Raw genomic sequence first — 19695 nt, 5'->3', positions numbered from 1 at the left:
CTACCTATAAGTCCTTTCTCCGAAAGTGATTGTCTATAGACTGAGTCGAAACAATACCACTAATCGGTTCACACATCGTGTGATCTTCTATGGATACTAGATCAAGACAATACAACAACGAAGTATGTTTACTTGATACAAAAGTTCGGACTTAACCAAACACAATAGGATTGCTTATCAAGTAAATAGGAATTAACGTTTGTGTAATTTACTTTAATTATATAAAATAATTATAATGCGGAATATAAAAGTAAATGACACAGCAAGATTTTGTTAACGAGGAAACCGCAAATGCAAGATAACAATAGTTTTTCTTAACCGGAACCAATTGAATCACACACACATCAATTGTACCGAAATTTTGTAAGCCTAAACAATTGATACCACACAATAAAGCAAGATAACAATAGTTTTTCTTAACCGGAACCAATTGAAACATACATCCACACACACATCATGGAATAAATATCAATTGAACCGAAATTTTGTTAAGAAAAAGCAACAAATATATATAATATAAACTCAGGCTTTTCTTAAACAGGAAAACAATTAACTAACAAGATTGTTACCTCAAATTTCGCATCCACTTCTCCAATATGATAGCATCTTCGTCCAGGGAGAATTGATATCGAAATATCACCACGTTGTTATCCTCATGCATAAACAAAATAATAACAACACACCTCAACCTTTACCATAGAAAGGTTGAAAACCGATTTATTGCAAGCAAAAGTTGAAAACCGTCGAAACACATATGCTTTTATGCTAAACCAAAACCGATTCAACATATTGTGACTTTTTCACATATTGTTTCTACCAGAACCCCTCATGATCCTTTGATAAAGCCTACCTACTAGGGTAGAACTTAATCCCGTTAAATCAAAAAGTCACCCAAACCATAAGGGTTCACAATATATGAGATCGAATATTGAGGTAGTAAAACCGAAATCAAACATCCCATAAACATACATAGCAAGAAAACCGAAAACTATCACAAGAAAAATTACTAATCAAATAATTTTATTCATAATAGACCAATACAATCAATAAAAGAAACCTTGATGTCTATTTTTCCTTGCAACCTAGTCCTTCATGTCAGAACTGAATGAAGGTGGATTACTACTTTTCAGCTTTTGAATTTCTTCAAGTAGAAAACCTTGTTGCTTGACCAGAATCTCTTGCGGATGAGCAATTTTCGTGAAGGATTCTGCAAGAGCATGTAATTCTGTCTTTGATTGAACACAAAAATGTGTCAATGCCTCAATACACTGATCTTTCTTCAGAGTATTCTCTCTTTCCTTCTTGCTAAGCCAATCTCCCTTTCTGATTTTACCCTTAATATCAAGAGATAATCCAGACTTAGTTTTAGGATGATCTTTCTGATCCTGCATCTTCTCCAGAGAAACCATTTGATCCATACCCATAGTTCGGACAAGGAATGATCAAAATGAGAGAAGAATATTTTTATATTTTTCATACTACCGAAAATATAATATTCCTAAAATACGAATATATCAAATATCTTCAAATACTAGATATTATTTCCATAATCTACACAAAAGTGCCTTGAATTTTCTTTTTCCTCACTCAAAATTTGGCACACGAGATGAGGAAAAAATTCTAATACTGATCAAGTGGCATTAGTATGAGATTTTCTCTCATTATGGAATTTTGAACAACCAGAGTGTTCTTGATCTAGTATAGTATGAAAAGATCTATTTATGTTACCTCGAACCAACGAAGTATCTTGGGATAGTCTGAAATTGCAAACGCAGCTTTTAGCAATTCTGTTTTTAAGACAGTTTTTGCATCTTGTCTTATTTCTCCTTTTACCATTAGATGATTTAATAACATTGAAAGACATGTCTATTTTTAAAATGGGTAAATCACTAATGGTGGAGGAAGGAATAAGATTGACAACTAATGCAACATCAGCTGTTTCCTCTTCTTCAGAATCATATGAATCGGAGGACTCGTCTAGAGTTACAACCAATGCCTTGCTTCCAGTGTATTTCTTAAGATTGGGACAGTCTTTAGCAATATGACCAAACCATTTACACTTGAAGCATTGTGGCTGATATTCATCATCTTTTTCCTGATCCTTTTTTACAGGAACTCGATCATGCGGTCGAGAAGATCGATAAGTATCCTTAACAAATCTCTTGTTTATTTTCTTCAAGAGATCTCGAAACTATCTAGTAATTAATGACAATGATTGTTCAATTTCATCATCAGAATTTTCTGCAATCTGTTCATTTGAATCATCCAACTGTCTATTCCTTTCCATTTGAGCCTTTGGAACTTTTTCTTTAAAAGCGATTCCTTTGGTTTGAATAGACTGTGATTCATGATCAAAGATCTTTACCTTACCAACGAGTGTGCTTCATGTGAGAGTTGAAAGATCGTTTTCTTCTATGATTGCATGTTTCTTAGAATCGTATCATAATGGCAACGATCTGAGAATCTTGCATACTATATCTTTTCAGAAATAGTCTTTCCTAACGAGAAAGAAGCATTAATTATCTCAGAGAGTTTAATGTGAAACTCCTCAAAAGTGTCGTTGTCATTCATTCGAAGGTTTTCCCACTCGGAAGTGAGGGTTTGAAGTCTAGCTTATTTCTTTGAAGAATTTCCTTCGAAGACGATATGAAGATTATCCCAAGCTTCTTTTGAAGTCTGACATGTTGACACATGATGTTGTAAATCACGACTTACAGCATGAATAATAGCATCCAAACCATCTGAATTCTGCTTTGCAAGTGCCTTTTCTTCGCTCGAAAACTCTGCTTAGCGTTTGAGCTCAGTTTCTGAATTTTCTCTCTTTGGAAGGGTATAACCATCGACGACTAATAACCAAGTATTAAAGCCTCGTGATTGAATAAAAGCTCTCATAGCATATTTCCACCATAGATAGTTTGTTCCATCAAATCTTGGCGGTACGTTAATTTAAGTCGATTCATGAGAACTCGAGTTCATTCTTATAGGTTGGATCGCACCAAACACAGATTGTTAGATCTTTTCGTGTTTGCCTGCTCTAATACCAATTGAAAAGGCGAGGGTACCCAAATATACATCAACCTAAAACTTTTCCTACCTATAAGTCTTTTCTCCGAAAGTGATTGTCTATGGAATGAGTCGAGACAATACAACTAATCGGTTCACACTTCATGTGATCGTCTATGGATACTAGATCGAGACAATACAACAAAGGTAATCTGTCAGGTTCTTAGATCTATCTTATATTCAATCACCCAAAGATAATCGTTTAAGATTAAGCCAATAACACCTTTAATCCGAAGAATCATGTTGATGCCGATCTACTCAATTAATTAATCCAACCTACCACAAGGATAAACCGATTATTAATTGGATCCTCTTTTTTCCGAAACAAGTATTGTGCACACCAAAGATTATAAAACCTCAGATCTTCAATATCTTCTTTGTCTTCAAATCTTCTTAAATCTTCAATAAAAACCTGCACACAATCACTTGAATCTCTTGTGATCAATCACGCACAGAACGGAGTCTGTTAACAATGGATTATCACAAGATCGTCTTTAGAACTAACAACATTCTAAAGATCCTTGTCGAAACTCTGAACTAGTTTGAGTGAATCTTATATAAGAAGAGAAGTTTCTCAAGAATAAACAAACTAGGTGCAATCAGATTTCAACTACCGTTAGTCAATCAAATCAATCGAAAACAAAAGATAAACCGCAATTATCTAGTTTCCCACCATCGGTACACGCTAGAGCTTCTCAATCCCAAAGAAGACTTTAAACTGAGCGGCCGTAAGAGATTTCGCCTAATTAGGTTACTCTCCTCTCCGAATAGGCGGCTACACCAATAACAACTACAAAAGAGTAAATCTATTGTTACGAATGATTAGTTTTCTAGAAAGGAAAACTTCGAGTATTTATAGACAAGGAAGTTTGGACACCAAGGAATTTCCAAAACAGAAAATATTATCAAGATATTCACTAAAGCACAGATTCGGTTTTCATAATTCCTGGAAATGCTTTGTCCAAAAATAATGATCGAAATCTCTCGGAAAATCTAATTAGTAAATGCACATTACTAATTCTGTAATTTCCCTACAAAATGAAATTAATAACCTTAATTAAAAGATTCTTAACTTACTTATGTTTCGATCCTGGTATTCTCTTCCCTTAGCCGTTAAGGAATATATTTGAACAATTAAAGAAATAAACATTCACAACACGTGTTCAAAGTTTGTCCACATCTTTACTTTGTAAGTTCTCTTTCACACTTACAACCTTGAAACCGATTTGCCACACTTCCAAACAAGTTCAGAATTGGTTCATCTGACTTTCAAGAACTATGTGATTGATCAAACTAACATTCAATCACAATCATGGGTTTAACGGGTCTACCAAAACAAGTTTCAGTTCTACCTCCATGCGAGTATTGTGCATAGTCACACTAGCTTTCCAAAAATTCGGTTGACTAGGTACTAGGATCGGTTCCCCACATATATATGGTATCTAATTCATATGTGTTGTACATGTCCATAGGATCGGTTCCCCTTTGCCTAAAAACATGTTGCACATGTCCATAGGATCGATTCCCCTTTCTGCTATAAACCTTGTTGCACCCCATACAAGGATCGGTTCCATTTGATGTATTGCACCCATTACAAGGATCGGTTCCCCTTTCCTTTTAATTGGTCATACATACAAAATCCGATCATACCACAGGTGATTACTTAAGATCGATTTTATTAATATAAGTTATACCAGTACATAATTCAGGCCTTTGTGAATAGTTCTACCAAGAACACAACAAGTTGTGAGTGGTTATACTCTATCGCACATATTGGTTGTTCATAAGATATGCAATGAATAACAAAACCAATAACACCTGGAAATTTCCTTTTCGGTCCACAAACAAGTTTATGAACTTACTTCCTTAGAACACATGTAAACATTGTTCCCTAGGATGAAATCCTCACCTCATACCCATACATAATCACAATAGCATTCAAATGATTATGGCGATGTTTTATCTACAAAGTTTGATGGTTAAGCAATAAACCACGTATTGTATTCCTTAATACTATGTCTATCTAGAGTTAAAATATGCTTCGCAGTTATGTTTTCAATATGCATGACTTGAAAGATACGTTAGGGAATGAAACAGTTCAAGTCAAATATCACTAACATCAAGTGGAAGGATGATTGTTGTCGTTGTAGCTCCTTTATTCTTCACATCTTCAAGATTTCGCAATACTTGTAATGTCTCATATCCTAATACTTTTAAGATAACCTATACGAAGTTGACTCTAGTACATAATCAAGCGACTCTTAACATGAGTTTTGATTCACTAAAATATGACAACCAAACTTGACATACCAACGCTTGGTGGGTTCAACCGAGCAATGCTCTAACATATAGGTTTAGTTGTTTGGTCTCAACTATACGAAGTTGGTTTAGATTTTGTATAGCGGCTTAATCCTGAGAGTATTCAACTCTGGACAAGGTCCCGGGGTTTTTCTGCATTTGCGATTTCCTCGTTAACAAAATATTGCCGTGTCTTTTACTTTTCTATTTCCGCAATTATCATTTTTTTATTATAATTAGAAGTAAAATACAAAAAAGTTAATTCCTATTTACTTGATAGTAATCCTATTGTGTTTGGTTAAGTCTGAACCTTTTATCAAGTAAACATACTTCCTTGTTGTATTGTCTCGATCTTGTATCTGTAGTCAACCACACAATTTATCTTGTTGTCGTATTGTCTCGATATCGTATCTATAGACGATCACACGAAGTGTGAACCGATTAGTTGTATTGTCTCGACTCGGTCCATAGATAATCACTTTCGGAGAAAGGACTTATAGGTGGAAAAGTTTTAGATTGAGGTATATTTAGGTACCCTCGTTTTTTCACCTTTCGTCATTTTACACGAGTATGTAAATCTTTGAACTTTTGTTCTTTAGCGTATCTATCTCCTTCTCTCATCATCTCCACGTAGAACTCATTGTCCTTTATTAGTTTGGTGTCCATCTTGTTTCTTAAACATTAGCATTGGGTGGTATTTTTGATAACCTCCTCGCTTAAGTGTCTGATTTGTTCTGTAGCAACGTGAAAACCACAATTGTCATCCCTATCCACCTCGTCAGTAGACAAAACATATGGAGTAATGATCGGAGGGAGTTGTTACAAATACTGTTTGTATATAGTATACGTAGATCGATTTGGTCTTCCTTGAGGATACCTAGGGCAACAAAGAGTATTATTCTTCTCTTTTGTAGTTATCATTTCTATTGGTTGGGTTTGTTGCGAGGCGTTCATTTGCTCAACAACTTTCAAGCTTGCTTGGGTCTGCACCAAAATAACTTCTTTCTTCGGCTCGACATATTTATTTGAGAAGTCTTTGTAGAGACCTTGGTTTGACTTGTCGTGCGCTTGGTCCACCTTGATCCTTTGTCATTCGACCCATTTTCTTAGGAGCTGACACATCCTGGTAATCATCTTTTGCATGCTCGTGCCTAAAAAGGTCTCTTTTACTGGAAAAATATTCCTTCAATCTTTTCTTTGGATGGTCTTGACACTTTGGTGTTCGGCCAACCCATCCCCTTTTATTTTAGTGGTTCTTCAACATCCTTTAAACAAGGGTGAATGGTTTCCTCCAAACGGTGCATTAATATTTTCTTTTTTGTCACATTTGACATAGAGTAAAACTCGACTATTCGTGCACACGTGTCCGTTTTCAAAAACGACGGACCATTAACTAACAAGGTGCTGGGAGTGAGAGATAATTGCTTTCTAATTGGATGAATATCACTAATGTCAATCACTTAAAACATACCAACCAATCTTATGAAGACATGGGAGTTAAATACCTATCAAATCCTTGCAAACCGCCAACCGAATTCTCATCGTAATCTTTATAAAGCTGCAATTGCTTCATCGTATGATTTATTACCCACCAGGAAACTTTGTAAACTATACCCCTTAGAAGTTTTTTCTTTATATTATATGTGCCAACGGAAATCTATGGTGACTTTTTCCCATGCAATCCCTAATCCTTGTGAGATCACGATTGGTGTATTCATGGATTGCTTCTTAGACCGACACAACGTTATTTTGACTACTGGTTAGTATTTTATTTAATCGGACATGTGATCCCTCTGCAATGCTTGTTACCTCGTTCATGAAGTGTTGAACATCACTAATGTCCATGCTTGTCCCTCTGCAATGAAACTTATCTTTATGCGGTTTCGACGATTGTTTTTTAAAATACTCGACCGGTTCTGGATATTTCGTGTCCCATTCATCCTCAAATTTCTTCAAGTTTCATTCATAAATTTCCTTGGTTTTCGACCAAACAATTTTATACCATGCTTTTAGAAATATGGACCACATTATTTCATCCTCTTTCCACTTTTCCAAAACTAACCTTTTCTCTTCCTCTCGTTCTTCGTCGGTTAATTTACTAAAACGTTCATCCTCTTCCTTCGACCTCTTGGTACTCTTGATTGGTTTTTCAGCTTGGATATGATGTCTACAATTGGATTTAATGTTGCATTGAATGTGCCACGTACAAAATAATTTTAGACTTACGGAAATACTACCTCTATTGCATTCATTAAGGCTTGATCGCTATCCTCCACAATAACCCTTGGTAAATGCTCTCCGTTGTAAAGTGACCTCAATGTTTGCAACACCCAAATGAAACCACATCGTTCTCGTGATCCATTAAATCCCAAGCCACTTTAAACGTGTTTTTGTCCGAAGTGTGGAAAGCGATGTTCAACAACGACATGTTATACTTGTTTGTCTTATAAGTAGCATCTATCAACAAAATTTAATGAAAGCATTGAGCTAATTGGATCATCAAAGGATGTGCAAAGAAAATACGACTTCCTTTATCAACGTGTAGTCGTGTTTCTCGGCTAACCACTATGATTGTTGCAAAACTGATCTACCATCCCATTTCTTCCTTTTGATTGTAGCTAGCACCGACTTAATTGTAGACAAAAAAGACAAGTTGTTGGGATCGTTTTCCTTTATCTTACTTAAGATCGCACTCGCTTTACACATCCTCATAGACTTGACCGTCTTCATTTCATTTGGCTTTATCTTGGCAAACATTACATTCCCAACAAGACTTTCTAGATCGTCGTGGTTGTGACAACCATGAGCAACTTTATATATTTTCCGCTCTTTACCTCCCTACCGTCAGGCTTACTGAAGACAATCGTAAATGGGAATCTTATCTTCTTTGAATTACTTCGGTATTTACTCTCCGTCTTACTTACCTACTTAATATCCTTTCCCTCATGACTCTTTCACTCCCTACCTTTCTCACGAATCATTTCAAATCGATCAAGCTTCACTCAACTGTTTTGAACTACCACGCACATCTTCTCTTTTGCCTTGTTAATAAGCCATTCCTTTGCCTCCACCTTACTTGCAAATGACTAAATGCGCATTAAGCAAAACAAATCTCATAAACCTATGCACATACAATCTTTAAAAAAGTAAACAGTGAGTAGATAGCATACCAAATCGTTTGCATAGTATAGGGAAGTACCATGCCTCAAATGCATATCATCATCAACCGTTGCAACGATATACATGTCATAGCAACAAGTTAAACTATAATAATCGGAAGCACAAGAATTTAACAGACTACCGATTATTACACAATCAGAAGACAATTAAAATGCGCAGACTACCGATTATATATGGAAATCTTGACAAGTTTACTGCATACAAAAACATATATAATCGGAAGATTAAGATGTTATATTACAACCGGGTATAGACAATCGATAGTAAATTAAAATCGTACGACTACCGATTATAAAGTTAGGAAATTCTAAAATTTATAAGTGAAATTCACTTTGGGGGCTACAAAATACAATCGATAAATATATGAATTTATAAACTACCGATTGTAAAACTTCACAAAATCGGAAATTTTAAAGTTAAGGCAAAATTCTTTTCTGGGGAGACATCTACAATCGTATTCATCCACTACCAATTGTGAAAGGTGAAGAACTACAATATTCATGAGTTTGGACAAATTCATTTTTGGGGCTACAAATATAATCGATACATAAGTGACTTTCCAGAACTACCGATTATAAAAGAGAAAGAAAAATCAAAAATTCATAAGTTTAGAAAAAAATCGTATTTGGGGCTACATTTACAATTGGTAATTAGGTTAATTTAGAAAACTACCGATTATGAAAAATTGATGAAAAATTGAAATTTCAGTTTAGGGTTTTTTCATAATTGGTAGTAATCTATCTTCGCGAGACTAACTATTGTCCATATATTTTGACTCTGTACTTTATAATCGGTAGATATGGAACTCAATTATCTACCGATTTTGAGTAGTTCATGACAATCAATACATGCAAAAATCGAACTTTTTGGTTAACGATCACATACAAACGTATAAAAAGTGGGTTTTGGATTTTTTTAACACAATACTTGTTTGTTTGATCCATTATTAACTTCGATGTGGTATGATTCTTCGTTTTCTTCCATGAAATCTTCGTCTAAGACTTCCTCTCCTCCACAAAAATCCACATCATCCAACAAATATCTTAAATCGTCATCTTTGTACCTTATTTCTCACCTTTTTCTTCATGTTCATCCATGTTTGATGTTGATTTTAGGTGAAACCTTGTTTTCCCAAACTTCTTCTTCTTCTCAAACACACTTTCTATTTCTTTTCTAAAACTATAACTCAAATTTTTTTTGTCACACTAACTATAACCATTTTTTACTAAGTAACTAGATTTTGTGCCCGTGCTATGCACCGGGCGGACTCGCAAACCATCTATCATCATTTTGGGTAGATGTGGCTTTGCCTCACCCGTCATGCATTTTTATTTGGTGTCTCCCCTCCCCATCTATCACCCAGTGTATGCTTGGCTCGGCTTCGTCTCACCCCGTTCCGATGTATGTTTAGGATTTTTAATTTGGGGTGGCTCGTCTTTGCCTCGCCCCGTTCCCATGCATTTTTGATTTGGTGTGGCGACCCCCGCCCCAGGCATGATTAGGATTTTTGATTTGGTAATTTCTGATTTGCTGTGGCTCGTCTTCGCCTCACTTCGTCCCCATGCATTTTTTATTTGATATGGCAAGCCCCGTCCCGATGCATGCTTAGAATTTTTTATTTGGCGTGACTCGGCTTCAACTTGCCCGGTCTCATTGTACAGAAACGTCCAATGTTAAATAAGGACCATCACCACTGAACTTAGAAGATGGGTTTGTTTGATATAGATGATCTCAAAATTTTCTTATTTGTACGTGCCAGAGCTAATTTTTTTTGAAAAAAACAAATAATGTAAGAAAACGTTAATGAATACCAAACTGGTACAGAAGCAATCCCCAACAACCAAGGCAACTTCAAAATGAAAAAAAAAAAAAGAAAAAAAAAGGTCCACTCTTTAGTTCCCCATATAAATTCAACTGAATCTAGATCACCTTCCTTGCTTTTTCATAAGATTTCTGTTTAGAGTTTATTCCGGCCATGTCACACATTTGCAGACACCAAAATAAGATACAACAAAGATAATTGGAGGAAGTCACTGCCCAAATGGGAAATATAAAAAGAGGTAATTGGGGAGCTCAATATATGAAGGAGTTGAGTCATAAACTCATCATGTTCTTCATGAAGCAGTAGCATTTGGAATGGAGACATAAAATGCATCTTTCGCCTTTGCATGATTTAAAAATCTACCAAGTGCAGCTACTGTTGTTGTCCCCCATTTTTTCATCCTTTTAGATATTATACACTGTGGTTCACTTCAGCAACCACTTTTATGTCTCAACCTAGAATTGAAGAAACTGTTTCTTCTACCGAAATGCATCAAGTAGAATTAGTCCTGCGAGTAACTTCATAAACGTACATCCCCGGCCTTAAACATAAACATCTTCCTATCAAAGAACAAAAAAAACTGATGATAATGTGTATCGCGTACATGACCAAGTTTCCAATATCTGTTGAACAGAACCCAACAACTAAACTCATATCAAAATTTAAAATTGAGTACCCATCTTTTGTGGAGTATGAAATCTGGGATCCTCCTTCAGTGGGTTAGGTGGATGGAAATAAGGGCCACTACTTCTTGTATAATTATAATAAGAAATACCTTGCAGGGGATACAGTTGACAGACTGACGGGCCACCTGGTGAAGACTTAATAGGCCAATGAGGGTACATAGAATGCTGGAACTGGTCTGGATTATAGTTGTGCTTCCCTGGTGGTACTTGCGAATCCACCGTATCTTTTTATTTGTTTACGATTAGGAAGAAAAACCTAATTAAAAGTATAGCTAACCTAAAAGGTATGCAAAGTCGCAATGCACAATGCGCCAGATAAATATTGCTAATATCTGAGCGGAAACAAATGCATAACTTAATAGCATAACACTTAAACAGAACAATAAAGTTAAGACTTGCGATCCAAATGTAAGGCGAAATTCCAAGTCCGTACACTAAACTATAAACTACAAAATGAAATTGACAAACACTACAGCTGGTGCTGAGTCAAGTGGCAGTGACAGTAGCAGCAACAAAGTGACTCAAGTGTATGAAATGTGTTTGGAAAACCATGCCATAATAAACTGTCGATAGTTGTGTTCAAAATGTAAATGTATACCTTGTAATGGTGTTGGAGTTTTACTCAGACAGAAGCAGCCTGCAAATCATTAGAACCCTCTTTGCAATTACTTATTTCATCTGTACTGATGCATGTGATCCAAGTAAAGCAACACTGTTCCAGCTTCCCTCTGCCTCAAGCTGTTCTTTTTGTGGAGAAAAAGACAATATTGTTAGCAAGTGTCCACTTGACAAAACAGAAAGATGAAGAAGAAATGCAGTGGTGTATATCAAATGTATCTAAAGTGTGCTACAGATCTGCAACTGCTGCATGGAGATCTTCGTAGAAATGCAATTATTCAAAAAACCCGTTGCTTGGTCTCTCCCGTGCCAGTAATAGCGTTCGACTTCCTTTCCCACACATTAAAATCAGAAGGATGTTGAGAGTGAATTAACTAATAGATAATGTGGACAACATAACTTCATACAGTTGACTGATATAGTTGTTAATTTCTCAAAATCATTATATTAGTTAATTTATACTTCTGAATAAATTTAAATGGCTCGTATTGTGACTTTGAGTTGCTTCTTAGTCAACTGTGCAACTGTATGAAGGATCGTATTAATTGACATAACTCTGCAAGTACTACACCAAAGCGAAGGATCGTATTAATCACTAATGAAGTACATAACTGAAGCAATTATTGCTATTCAACCATAAATGGAAAACAAATTCAATTTCAATTAAAACGCAAAATCAATTTCGCTACACTGTTAACCATAGGAGAATAACAATATATCAATATGAGGAACACCAAAAAAAAATATCAACTACTATGGAAACACAGAGTTTAGAAGAAAATAATTACTTTTGGAAGGTCACTGCGAAAGCTATACTTATATCAAGCTCTAAATTCACAAACATAAAAAGCAAATTGATTATAACCAAAAAAAATTCAAAATACAAAGATTAAATTAAGCAATTAAAAATATGATCAATGCTAAAATTTTAGATGTAACATAAGGAATTTTTACAAAAACCCTACCCTCATAGTAGTATTGGCATAGGATGGTGCTTCACTAAAAACATCCATCATTCATTGTGCACCCCATGGAAGGGCCTTACAGGTTCAAATGCACAGGTGACAGCAGGCTTCATATGAGCACCAGAAAAATGACCTGCTGCATATATCATAAGTCATAACCGTCACAATCAGTGTTAATCTGGAATTCACAAAAACCAATAAAAATAGCTACTCAATCTGCTGACACCTACTGAAGACAGAAAGATGAAATTGATTTGTGTATTATTGTACACTTAAACCTTAAACCTTAAACATTAATGAGTTGTAAACGGAATATAGTGTGTTATGATAATATGATCACACAGAGACATTTGTTATCCATCCATGTGATCTAATTGGTTTTTATTTGAATTCAGACCCTATCATAAATGGATTGCACCACTTACCTGAAGTTCTCTATCATGCTAACCCATGAATATGATCAATTTTCTACCCCTAGCCGCTAAATGCTAATGTGGGTCAGCTGAATCAATTAGCTTTAGTTCATTCACCTGTAATGGAACTAAATACCAACTCGATAGGATAGAATATTTAAATATCAAAAAAATGATGTATTAAACATTGTATTTAAGGAGAGAAAAGGCCTGCTGGTAGTAATACAACCAAATGGTTTCTGAAAAGCGGATTGCAAAACTTGATCCGATGTAGTTTTGCAATGCACCATTCACCATATCCATCTGCAGTGAAGATTTATATCATGGTGATGATTAGCTAATTTTACTTATCAAGCAGTGTTGACAAAAACCAATACTTTATCACCTGGACAATGAACAACATAAAACTGGAGTTGAGTTTATTTACCTGGGTTTCTCACCGTTCATCCTCACCTCACTGATCGAATTTACAGCACCAACAAACCCCACTAATTCTTCCATGTGAGTTGAGAATCAGCAGCTAAATCTCCTCCCTTACTCTCAACACACAATACCCATCTCTAATCTCCATATGCATATTCTAATTCGAACTCCTCTTCCAAATATACAACATATTCAATTCTAGCAGAAACCCTAATTTCTATTTCTTCTTCATTCAGAGCTCAATTAGCTTCCAGATTCATCACCCTCTTCTTCGATTTATCTGGATCTCAAGATTACATGAATCACTCACAAAAAGAAACTATTCATTAGAATTTAATTCGAAAGGGCGAAAGACATGAAGAACAGAAGAAAGAGAAGAAGAAGAGAACAAAACTCTCTTCGATATATTGGTGTCTCCGTTAGCTTTAGGTCTAGTATTTGATGTAGGTAGTGTCCACACCAACAGCGTCAATTAACGTACAGTTAAAATCTTCAGTGTAAACGAAGTGTAATGAATTATTTAGGCACAAAAGCTTACAGAAATGTTGTACACCTACGTTTTTTTCGAACGGTGTTATAAATGATCAGTTAAATACATGGTGTAAACAAAGTGTAATCCAAGTTTTAATATTTTCACTAATAAAGTCTCGCCAATTGTCTTCACCAGGTTTACTAATGCCCAAAACTTTTATCTAATTTAATTTGAGAGGGGTGTTACACTCACCGAGAGACGTGGAACTCATATGACTTAGTATTTTAAAGGAGGGGAGATTAATCAGAATTAACACTAACTAAGCAAACGCAGTATAGATAAGGGATGGGTTCATTTTACTTCTTAGTGACCCTATTTTGTTTTAATTAGTCTCCAAAAATTCTTTTTGGGTCACCCCAAAAAATGTCAGGCTTTTTAAGCCGTTTAGATCACCTGAGAATCTATATGACTTTAGCATGTACTGTCCCAGGAGGCAGGAACTACTCTCCTTTCCAATAAATTATGTTTCCGATGACCAAAAAGGAAATGCAGCTGATTTTGGTTAACCTGTGGTTTCTGGAGCTAAATCAAATGTCACTAAAACATTAGTAGAAAACTAGAAATAGATTGTTTTGCTACACTGGTTACTTAACCTCTAGTCGGATACATATGACTCCCAAGAAAAATGACAGTACTATTTTGTTGCAACAACCACTGATCACAGCTCAAAAAGAACGCAAAAGTTCTACCAGATACACAAAGGGCTTGACAAAGCCTGAACTTACATCAAAGAGGGGTTCAATGCTTCTGTGAACGCCCAATGATAAAATCACAAGAAGCAAACACACAAATGCAATTTATGCAACGCCACCACTTAACTACAGATAGAGAATAACAAAACAAATCACCTCCCCTCACCATTTAAGATTTTCTTTATAGCAGGGCGACGTACTATAGGGAAAATACCACAAAAATACGTACTATAGTGAAAATACCACAAAAATACTTCTACGAGTACTTAAACATCATACTTCTTCAATATTTAGAGTAAAACAGAATATTTTGTTTCCTTCTACAAGTCGAGGAAGACGAATTCTTCAATAGCAGGAACATCACCTATCTGTTTTAGGGTGTCCTTGTCAGGTTCTTCATCAACACCGATAGCCATAATAGCTTGTTTCCTCACACCTATTCTACCGACACTCATGAAGCTGACGTTCACATTTCTCTGTCCAAGGATGCTTCCAACTCGTCCAATCATACCAGGTTGATCTACTTGCTTACAAAGTATAAGGCTTTCCTCAATACTTACGTCCACGCTGAATGATCCCACGCATGTCAGATGAGGTACACCGCCCTTTACTTTTCCCTCAATGCATATTTCACCGTTGTCTGACATAGCACCAGCGAATTTGGATTCAACATTTGCAATACGGACCTGAACTGTGTCAACTGGAAATTCAGGGGAGGAATCAACCACAATTCTTTCCTCACTGATGCGAACACCCTTTTCTTTAGCTGTGTAATCTGCATTCACTAGGTTAATAAAATTGCTGGAAATTGGTTCGAAGATTCCTTTAATAATCATGGCCCTGAGAAGTCTGGTGTCTAGGTCATCTCGGTCTCTAGCAGATTTGTATACCACCTTGACAGATTTAATACCGCTCCCTCCAGCTACCAACTGTACAGCCAGTTTACCAAGCTTCTCAGCTAGTACTACATAAGGCGCAAGTTCAGATAACACCTGCCAAACAAGAATACTTATAATATCAGGATAGAAGAAGGATGGCAAGAAAAAAGTTTATCACAAGAACTGAAAAATTGGAGTATAAGACATGAGAAGTTCAAGGCAGTAGAACTAATGGATCTAGTTATTTTATTATTTGGTTAGCTGGTATGGCACGGACTGAATAGCTATCATGTAGTGTGTCCGATCATGTGGTCTATATAGAACACTCCATAAACCACGGAGAATACATGTCTAGTACTCTTACCTCAGCAGGAACCATGGGAGCGTTCACAGCGGTTGCAGAAAGTTCCCCATTCAGTGCACCTACCACAGCCTCTGCAATCTCAATTGCTACACCTTCCTGAAAATATTTGATAAAGAAGGAACATAATAATCAGACCATAATGGATAGAAAGGATCACATAAACAGCACAGCTACAGAAAATGCAGACCTGAGCTTCCTTTGTGCTAGCACCAAGATGAGGTGTGACCGTAACATTTGCATGTTGCACCAATTTGCTATCTTGAGGTGGGGGTTCCACAGTGAAAACGTCAAGTGCGGCCTGTATAAAGTCATAACCAACACCACATTATTGATATGTACAGTGAAATCCAAAGTTACTACCATGAGGTGGAAGTTCAGGTTACTTTAGTCCTCTCTGATGCAATTGAGACAGTCAGATATGTCGAATCTTTTAATCATTATATTTTTCATTTACAAAGACGAAACACTAGAGATTCAAACCTGGGCTACTACTCCACTATCAAGTGCCCTAACCAAGGCATCTTCATCGATAACTCCACCTCGTGCCACATTAATAATGCGAACTCCTTTCTTCATCTTTCCAAATGTCTCGTCATTGAAGACCTTTGAGGTAGTGGGAGTTAGAGGCATATGGAGAGAGATGAAATCTGCTGTTGTGATGGCCTTTTCAAAAGAGACCAGCTCAACACCAAGAGCACGAGCTCTATCAGCAGGGGCATATGGATCATGAGCAATTATATGCATCCCTAGACCCTTTGCACGTCTAGCAACTTCAGATCCAACTTTTCCAAAACCCATGACTGCCAATGTCTTCCCAACCAGAGAGACACCAACATACTTATTTCTCTCCCATTTCCCTGCACATTCCATCACATAAGAGATAAAATTTTCATTATTAAAACAAAATTTTAGACAATTATTACTAGCGCGTCTATAAAATTCAGCTACGTCTTCCATAGAGCTAAAACTAGTTCTACAGAATGCATAAAAGTAACTAAACTCACTCTGAAGAGCCTGCACATATATACATAGATTAGAGTGGTAACTCAGGTAAGACACAATTAAATTCCGCAGTCAGTAAGAATTGACAAGTGTGATCACTCTTTAAAGAGAAAGTGTCCATATTTTGTGGAGAGTTCAGAGAATCCTTTGTAGCTCAAACAGGCGTCATTTCTCAAATATATTACTCTTGATTCAAGTTCGACTCGTTCGTTAAAATTATTCAACCGTATTAACATCAACTACAAAAGCGCTAGTAAAAAGGCACAAATATTTCCCACCAAGACAAATTGAACTGATTGAAACAGAATGATTGTAATGGTGTACATAATGGCCTTACAATGGTAAATAGGTTACCTGGAACTGGTCCAGCATAAGTTAAAAATTTGAAACCTAGTATAAAATTATACGAATATACCATTCCAAACTTATTAGTGTACCCTACTCCTATTTTGGCACATTAGGAAAAAGAAAAACAAAAGATCAGATTCATGAAATCTTTAGAAAAATATACATCTTACAGCAAAAGTTGACTGCAATTTATTTTCCCCACCAAGAACTTGGAATTATTGTACAGTTGTACTAGGCAATTTATACTTCTCAACTAGAGGAAGCACATGTGCAGGGGTGGACCAACGACCAGAAAATACCACGAGTTAAATTTGATACTACTAATTTAAACATGAAAGCAAGAGAAATTAGTGCATTCAGAATCTCAGATCTCTGTTTCTATTTACTTGTATATTAATACTAATATAAAACAGATCTATTTATTCAAAAACATAAACAAAAACATAAATTTTGTGCTCTAATTGTTTGCCTTTTTTTTTCAGGATGTTTAGCTAAAAATAAAAACAAAAAATTAGGATGAACGCACGTTGTGAACCTAGGTTGTGAATGGATATCAACACCCCACGACTTTGCAAATCCACCAAACATTACTTAAAACAAGAAATGTACTGATCAACAGATCTCTCGCGTACAATTGCATCGATTGTAATCAAAACATTCTTAAACACAAATTTGAATCTCAAATGAATTAACACATCTATAATTTCACATATATCACAAAATTTCCATGGTAATTTAAAATGCATGATCCCGAAGCATTGGTCTAGAAATTAACAGATCTATTAAAATAACAGAGAGAAACGTATGTATATATGTATTACCAGCTTTCATAGAGGCATCGGATTGAGCAACATTTCTAGCCATGGAAGAAAGAAGAGCAATTCCATGCTCAGCAGCAGCAACAGTATTAGCAGTTGGAGCATTGACAACAAGACAACCAAATTCAGTAGCAGCTTGTAGATCTACATTATCAATACCAACACCAGCTCTACCCACAACTTTCAACCTTCCTTTTGATGCTTCAAATACTTGTCTACTTACTTTTGTACCACTTCTAACAATCAATGCATCAACATTTGATATTTTCTTACACAACTCTTCTGGTGTTAAATTATATGAGCAATCAACATTTGCAAAACTTTCCAATACTTCAATTCCTGCTTCGCCAAGTTTTTCAGAAACAAGTATTGTTGGTTTTGTTTCTTTTGTGACATCGTTTGTTCCTGATGATGATCCTTTTGTTTCAACTGTACCTAAACCGTTTTTAATCACGAAGGATCTTGATTTTGAGTAAGATGCTTTCAACGAGATTGTTGGTTTGACTGATGGGAGAAATGATGATGAAGATCTACTTGATGATACATTAGAATTTGATGATGAAGATGAAATCTTTGGAACTAGAATAGATTTTGCAGAAATAGTCGCCATTATTGAAAATTCTAGAGAGAGGAGATCTTGTGTAAGATTTTAAAGAGAGAGAAAGCAGAAGACGAAGAAGAAGAGCGAGAGAATTGGAGCGGAATTTTTTGGACCTTTTTATAATCACAGCATTTTCCAAATTGAGATTTTTATTATTACGGTTGAAAATTAATCAAGGTGGTTGGTGATTAACAGTAAACTACGTTTTTAACATGTCGTGGAGGGTCCCGCTAACATCTTCGAAATTATTTGGGCCGTTGAAGGGTTACTCCATATCGATAAGCGATTCTAATACCAATCGTATTTTAAGTGAAGTATGACCGACTACACTGTAATGTAATTTGGGAGAGAGAGAGAAGGGCAAGTAGAATCGAAGTAGAAAAAGAAAGAACTTGACCGGAATAACGGATGGTTTCTTTTTTTCAGTATCCATGAAAGTGGGGACTTTTCACTAAAGGCTAATCGAATATATTGTACGGATAAGAATCATTATAGGCTGGTTTAATAATAGAAGCGGTAGTATCGCAACATCATCGAGACTTTTCTTACCTTTTTCTTTGGAGTAATTGATTGGCGTTGTAGGTGTGGCGTGGGGGTGTGTCATGTCATGTGTTTGTGCGGCGCTTGACTAAAAATGTCCTACCAAAGTTTTAAAACAGGGTAGTCATACCAATAATGTCTCTCGGCTCCCAAGTTTGTTGATACTCTAGCGCTTTATTCGAAAGCAAAACAAATTTGGACCCTGACATTTTCATTTTCAAAAAAAAGTAAATTATTCTGCAGTTTTGGAGACGCGTATTTGTTGATTATTAATAAACCTAGGAAATAGAGATTTATTTTAATTTTCTCTTTTTAGAGATTTATTTTAATCTCGTTTTAAGAAAACATGAACAACTTGAACCTAGGTAGTAGGTAGTAATTCGATGAATTTTTGTAAACTATTTCTTCCGGCATATATTCGTTGTTCAACTGCAATCCCTAATCGAAAACTT

At 35.8% G+C, this 19695-nt stretch overlaps 1 protein-coding gene and 1 long non-coding RNA gene across 4 annotated transcripts; both read right to left on the bottom strand.

Moving 5' to 3' along the window:
* Nucleotides 1-10412: 10412 nt before the first annotated feature.
* Nucleotides 10413-13856, bottom strand: LOC113301321. Of its 3 annotated transcripts, none has more exons than XR_003336220.1 (5): nucleotides 13473-13856; nucleotides 13058-13348; nucleotides 12633-12768; nucleotides 11648-11787; nucleotides 10413-10923 (listed from the first exon to the last, which is right to left on the bottom strand). It is a non-coding gene; the product is annotated as an uncharacterized LOC113301321 (long non-coding RNA). The 3 variants fall into 3 exon arrangements; XR_003336221.1 differs by having other exon boundaries at nucleotides 12633-12765; XR_003336219.1 differs by having other exon boundaries at nucleotides 12633-13348.
* Nucleotides 13857-14612: 756 nt separating this feature from the next.
* LOC113301320 (D-3-phosphoglycerate dehydrogenase 3, chloroplastic-like) lies at nucleotides 14613-18817 on the bottom strand. The gene is made up of 5 exons (XM_026550088.1): nucleotides 18106-18817; nucleotides 16415-16791; nucleotides 16122-16232; nucleotides 15935-16030; nucleotides 14613-15684 (listed from the first exon to the last, which is right to left on the bottom strand). Exons 1-5 carry the CDS (start codon nucleotides 18710-18712, stop codon nucleotides 15013-15015), a joined length of 1863 nt encoding a protein of 620 aa, XP_026405873.1. The 5' UTR covers nucleotides 18713-18817; the 3' UTR covers nucleotides 14613-15012.
* Between the last annotated feature and the right edge of the window lie 878 nt (nucleotides 18818-19695).

The sequence above is a fragment of the Papaver somniferum genome, chromosome 8 (genome assembly GCF_003573695.1).
Source record: "Papaver somniferum cultivar HN1 chromosome 8, ASM357369v1, whole genome shotgun sequence".
Taxonomy (NCBI): Eukaryota; Viridiplantae; Streptophyta; class Magnoliopsida; order Ranunculales; family Papaveraceae; genus Papaver; species Papaver somniferum.
The sequence above is the reverse complement of the archived record's forward strand: the minus strand, read 5'-3'. Positions and strand labels throughout refer to the sequence as shown.

Excerpts from the sequence above, each read along its gene's own strand:
- LOC113301320 (XM_026550088.1), bottom strand. The coding sequence starts at position 18,712 with ATGGCGACTATTTCTGCAAAATCTATTCTAGTTCCAAAGATTTCATCT. Across the intron at positions 16,792-18,105 it reads CGATGCCTCTATGAAAGCTG|GGAAATGGGAGAGAAATAAG; the intron begins GTAATACATATA and ends TGGAATGTGCAG. Across the intron at positions 16,031-16,121 it reads CTAGCACAAAGGAAGCTCAG|GAAGGTGTAGCAATTGAGAT; the intron begins GTCTGCATTTTC and ends AAATATTTTCAG.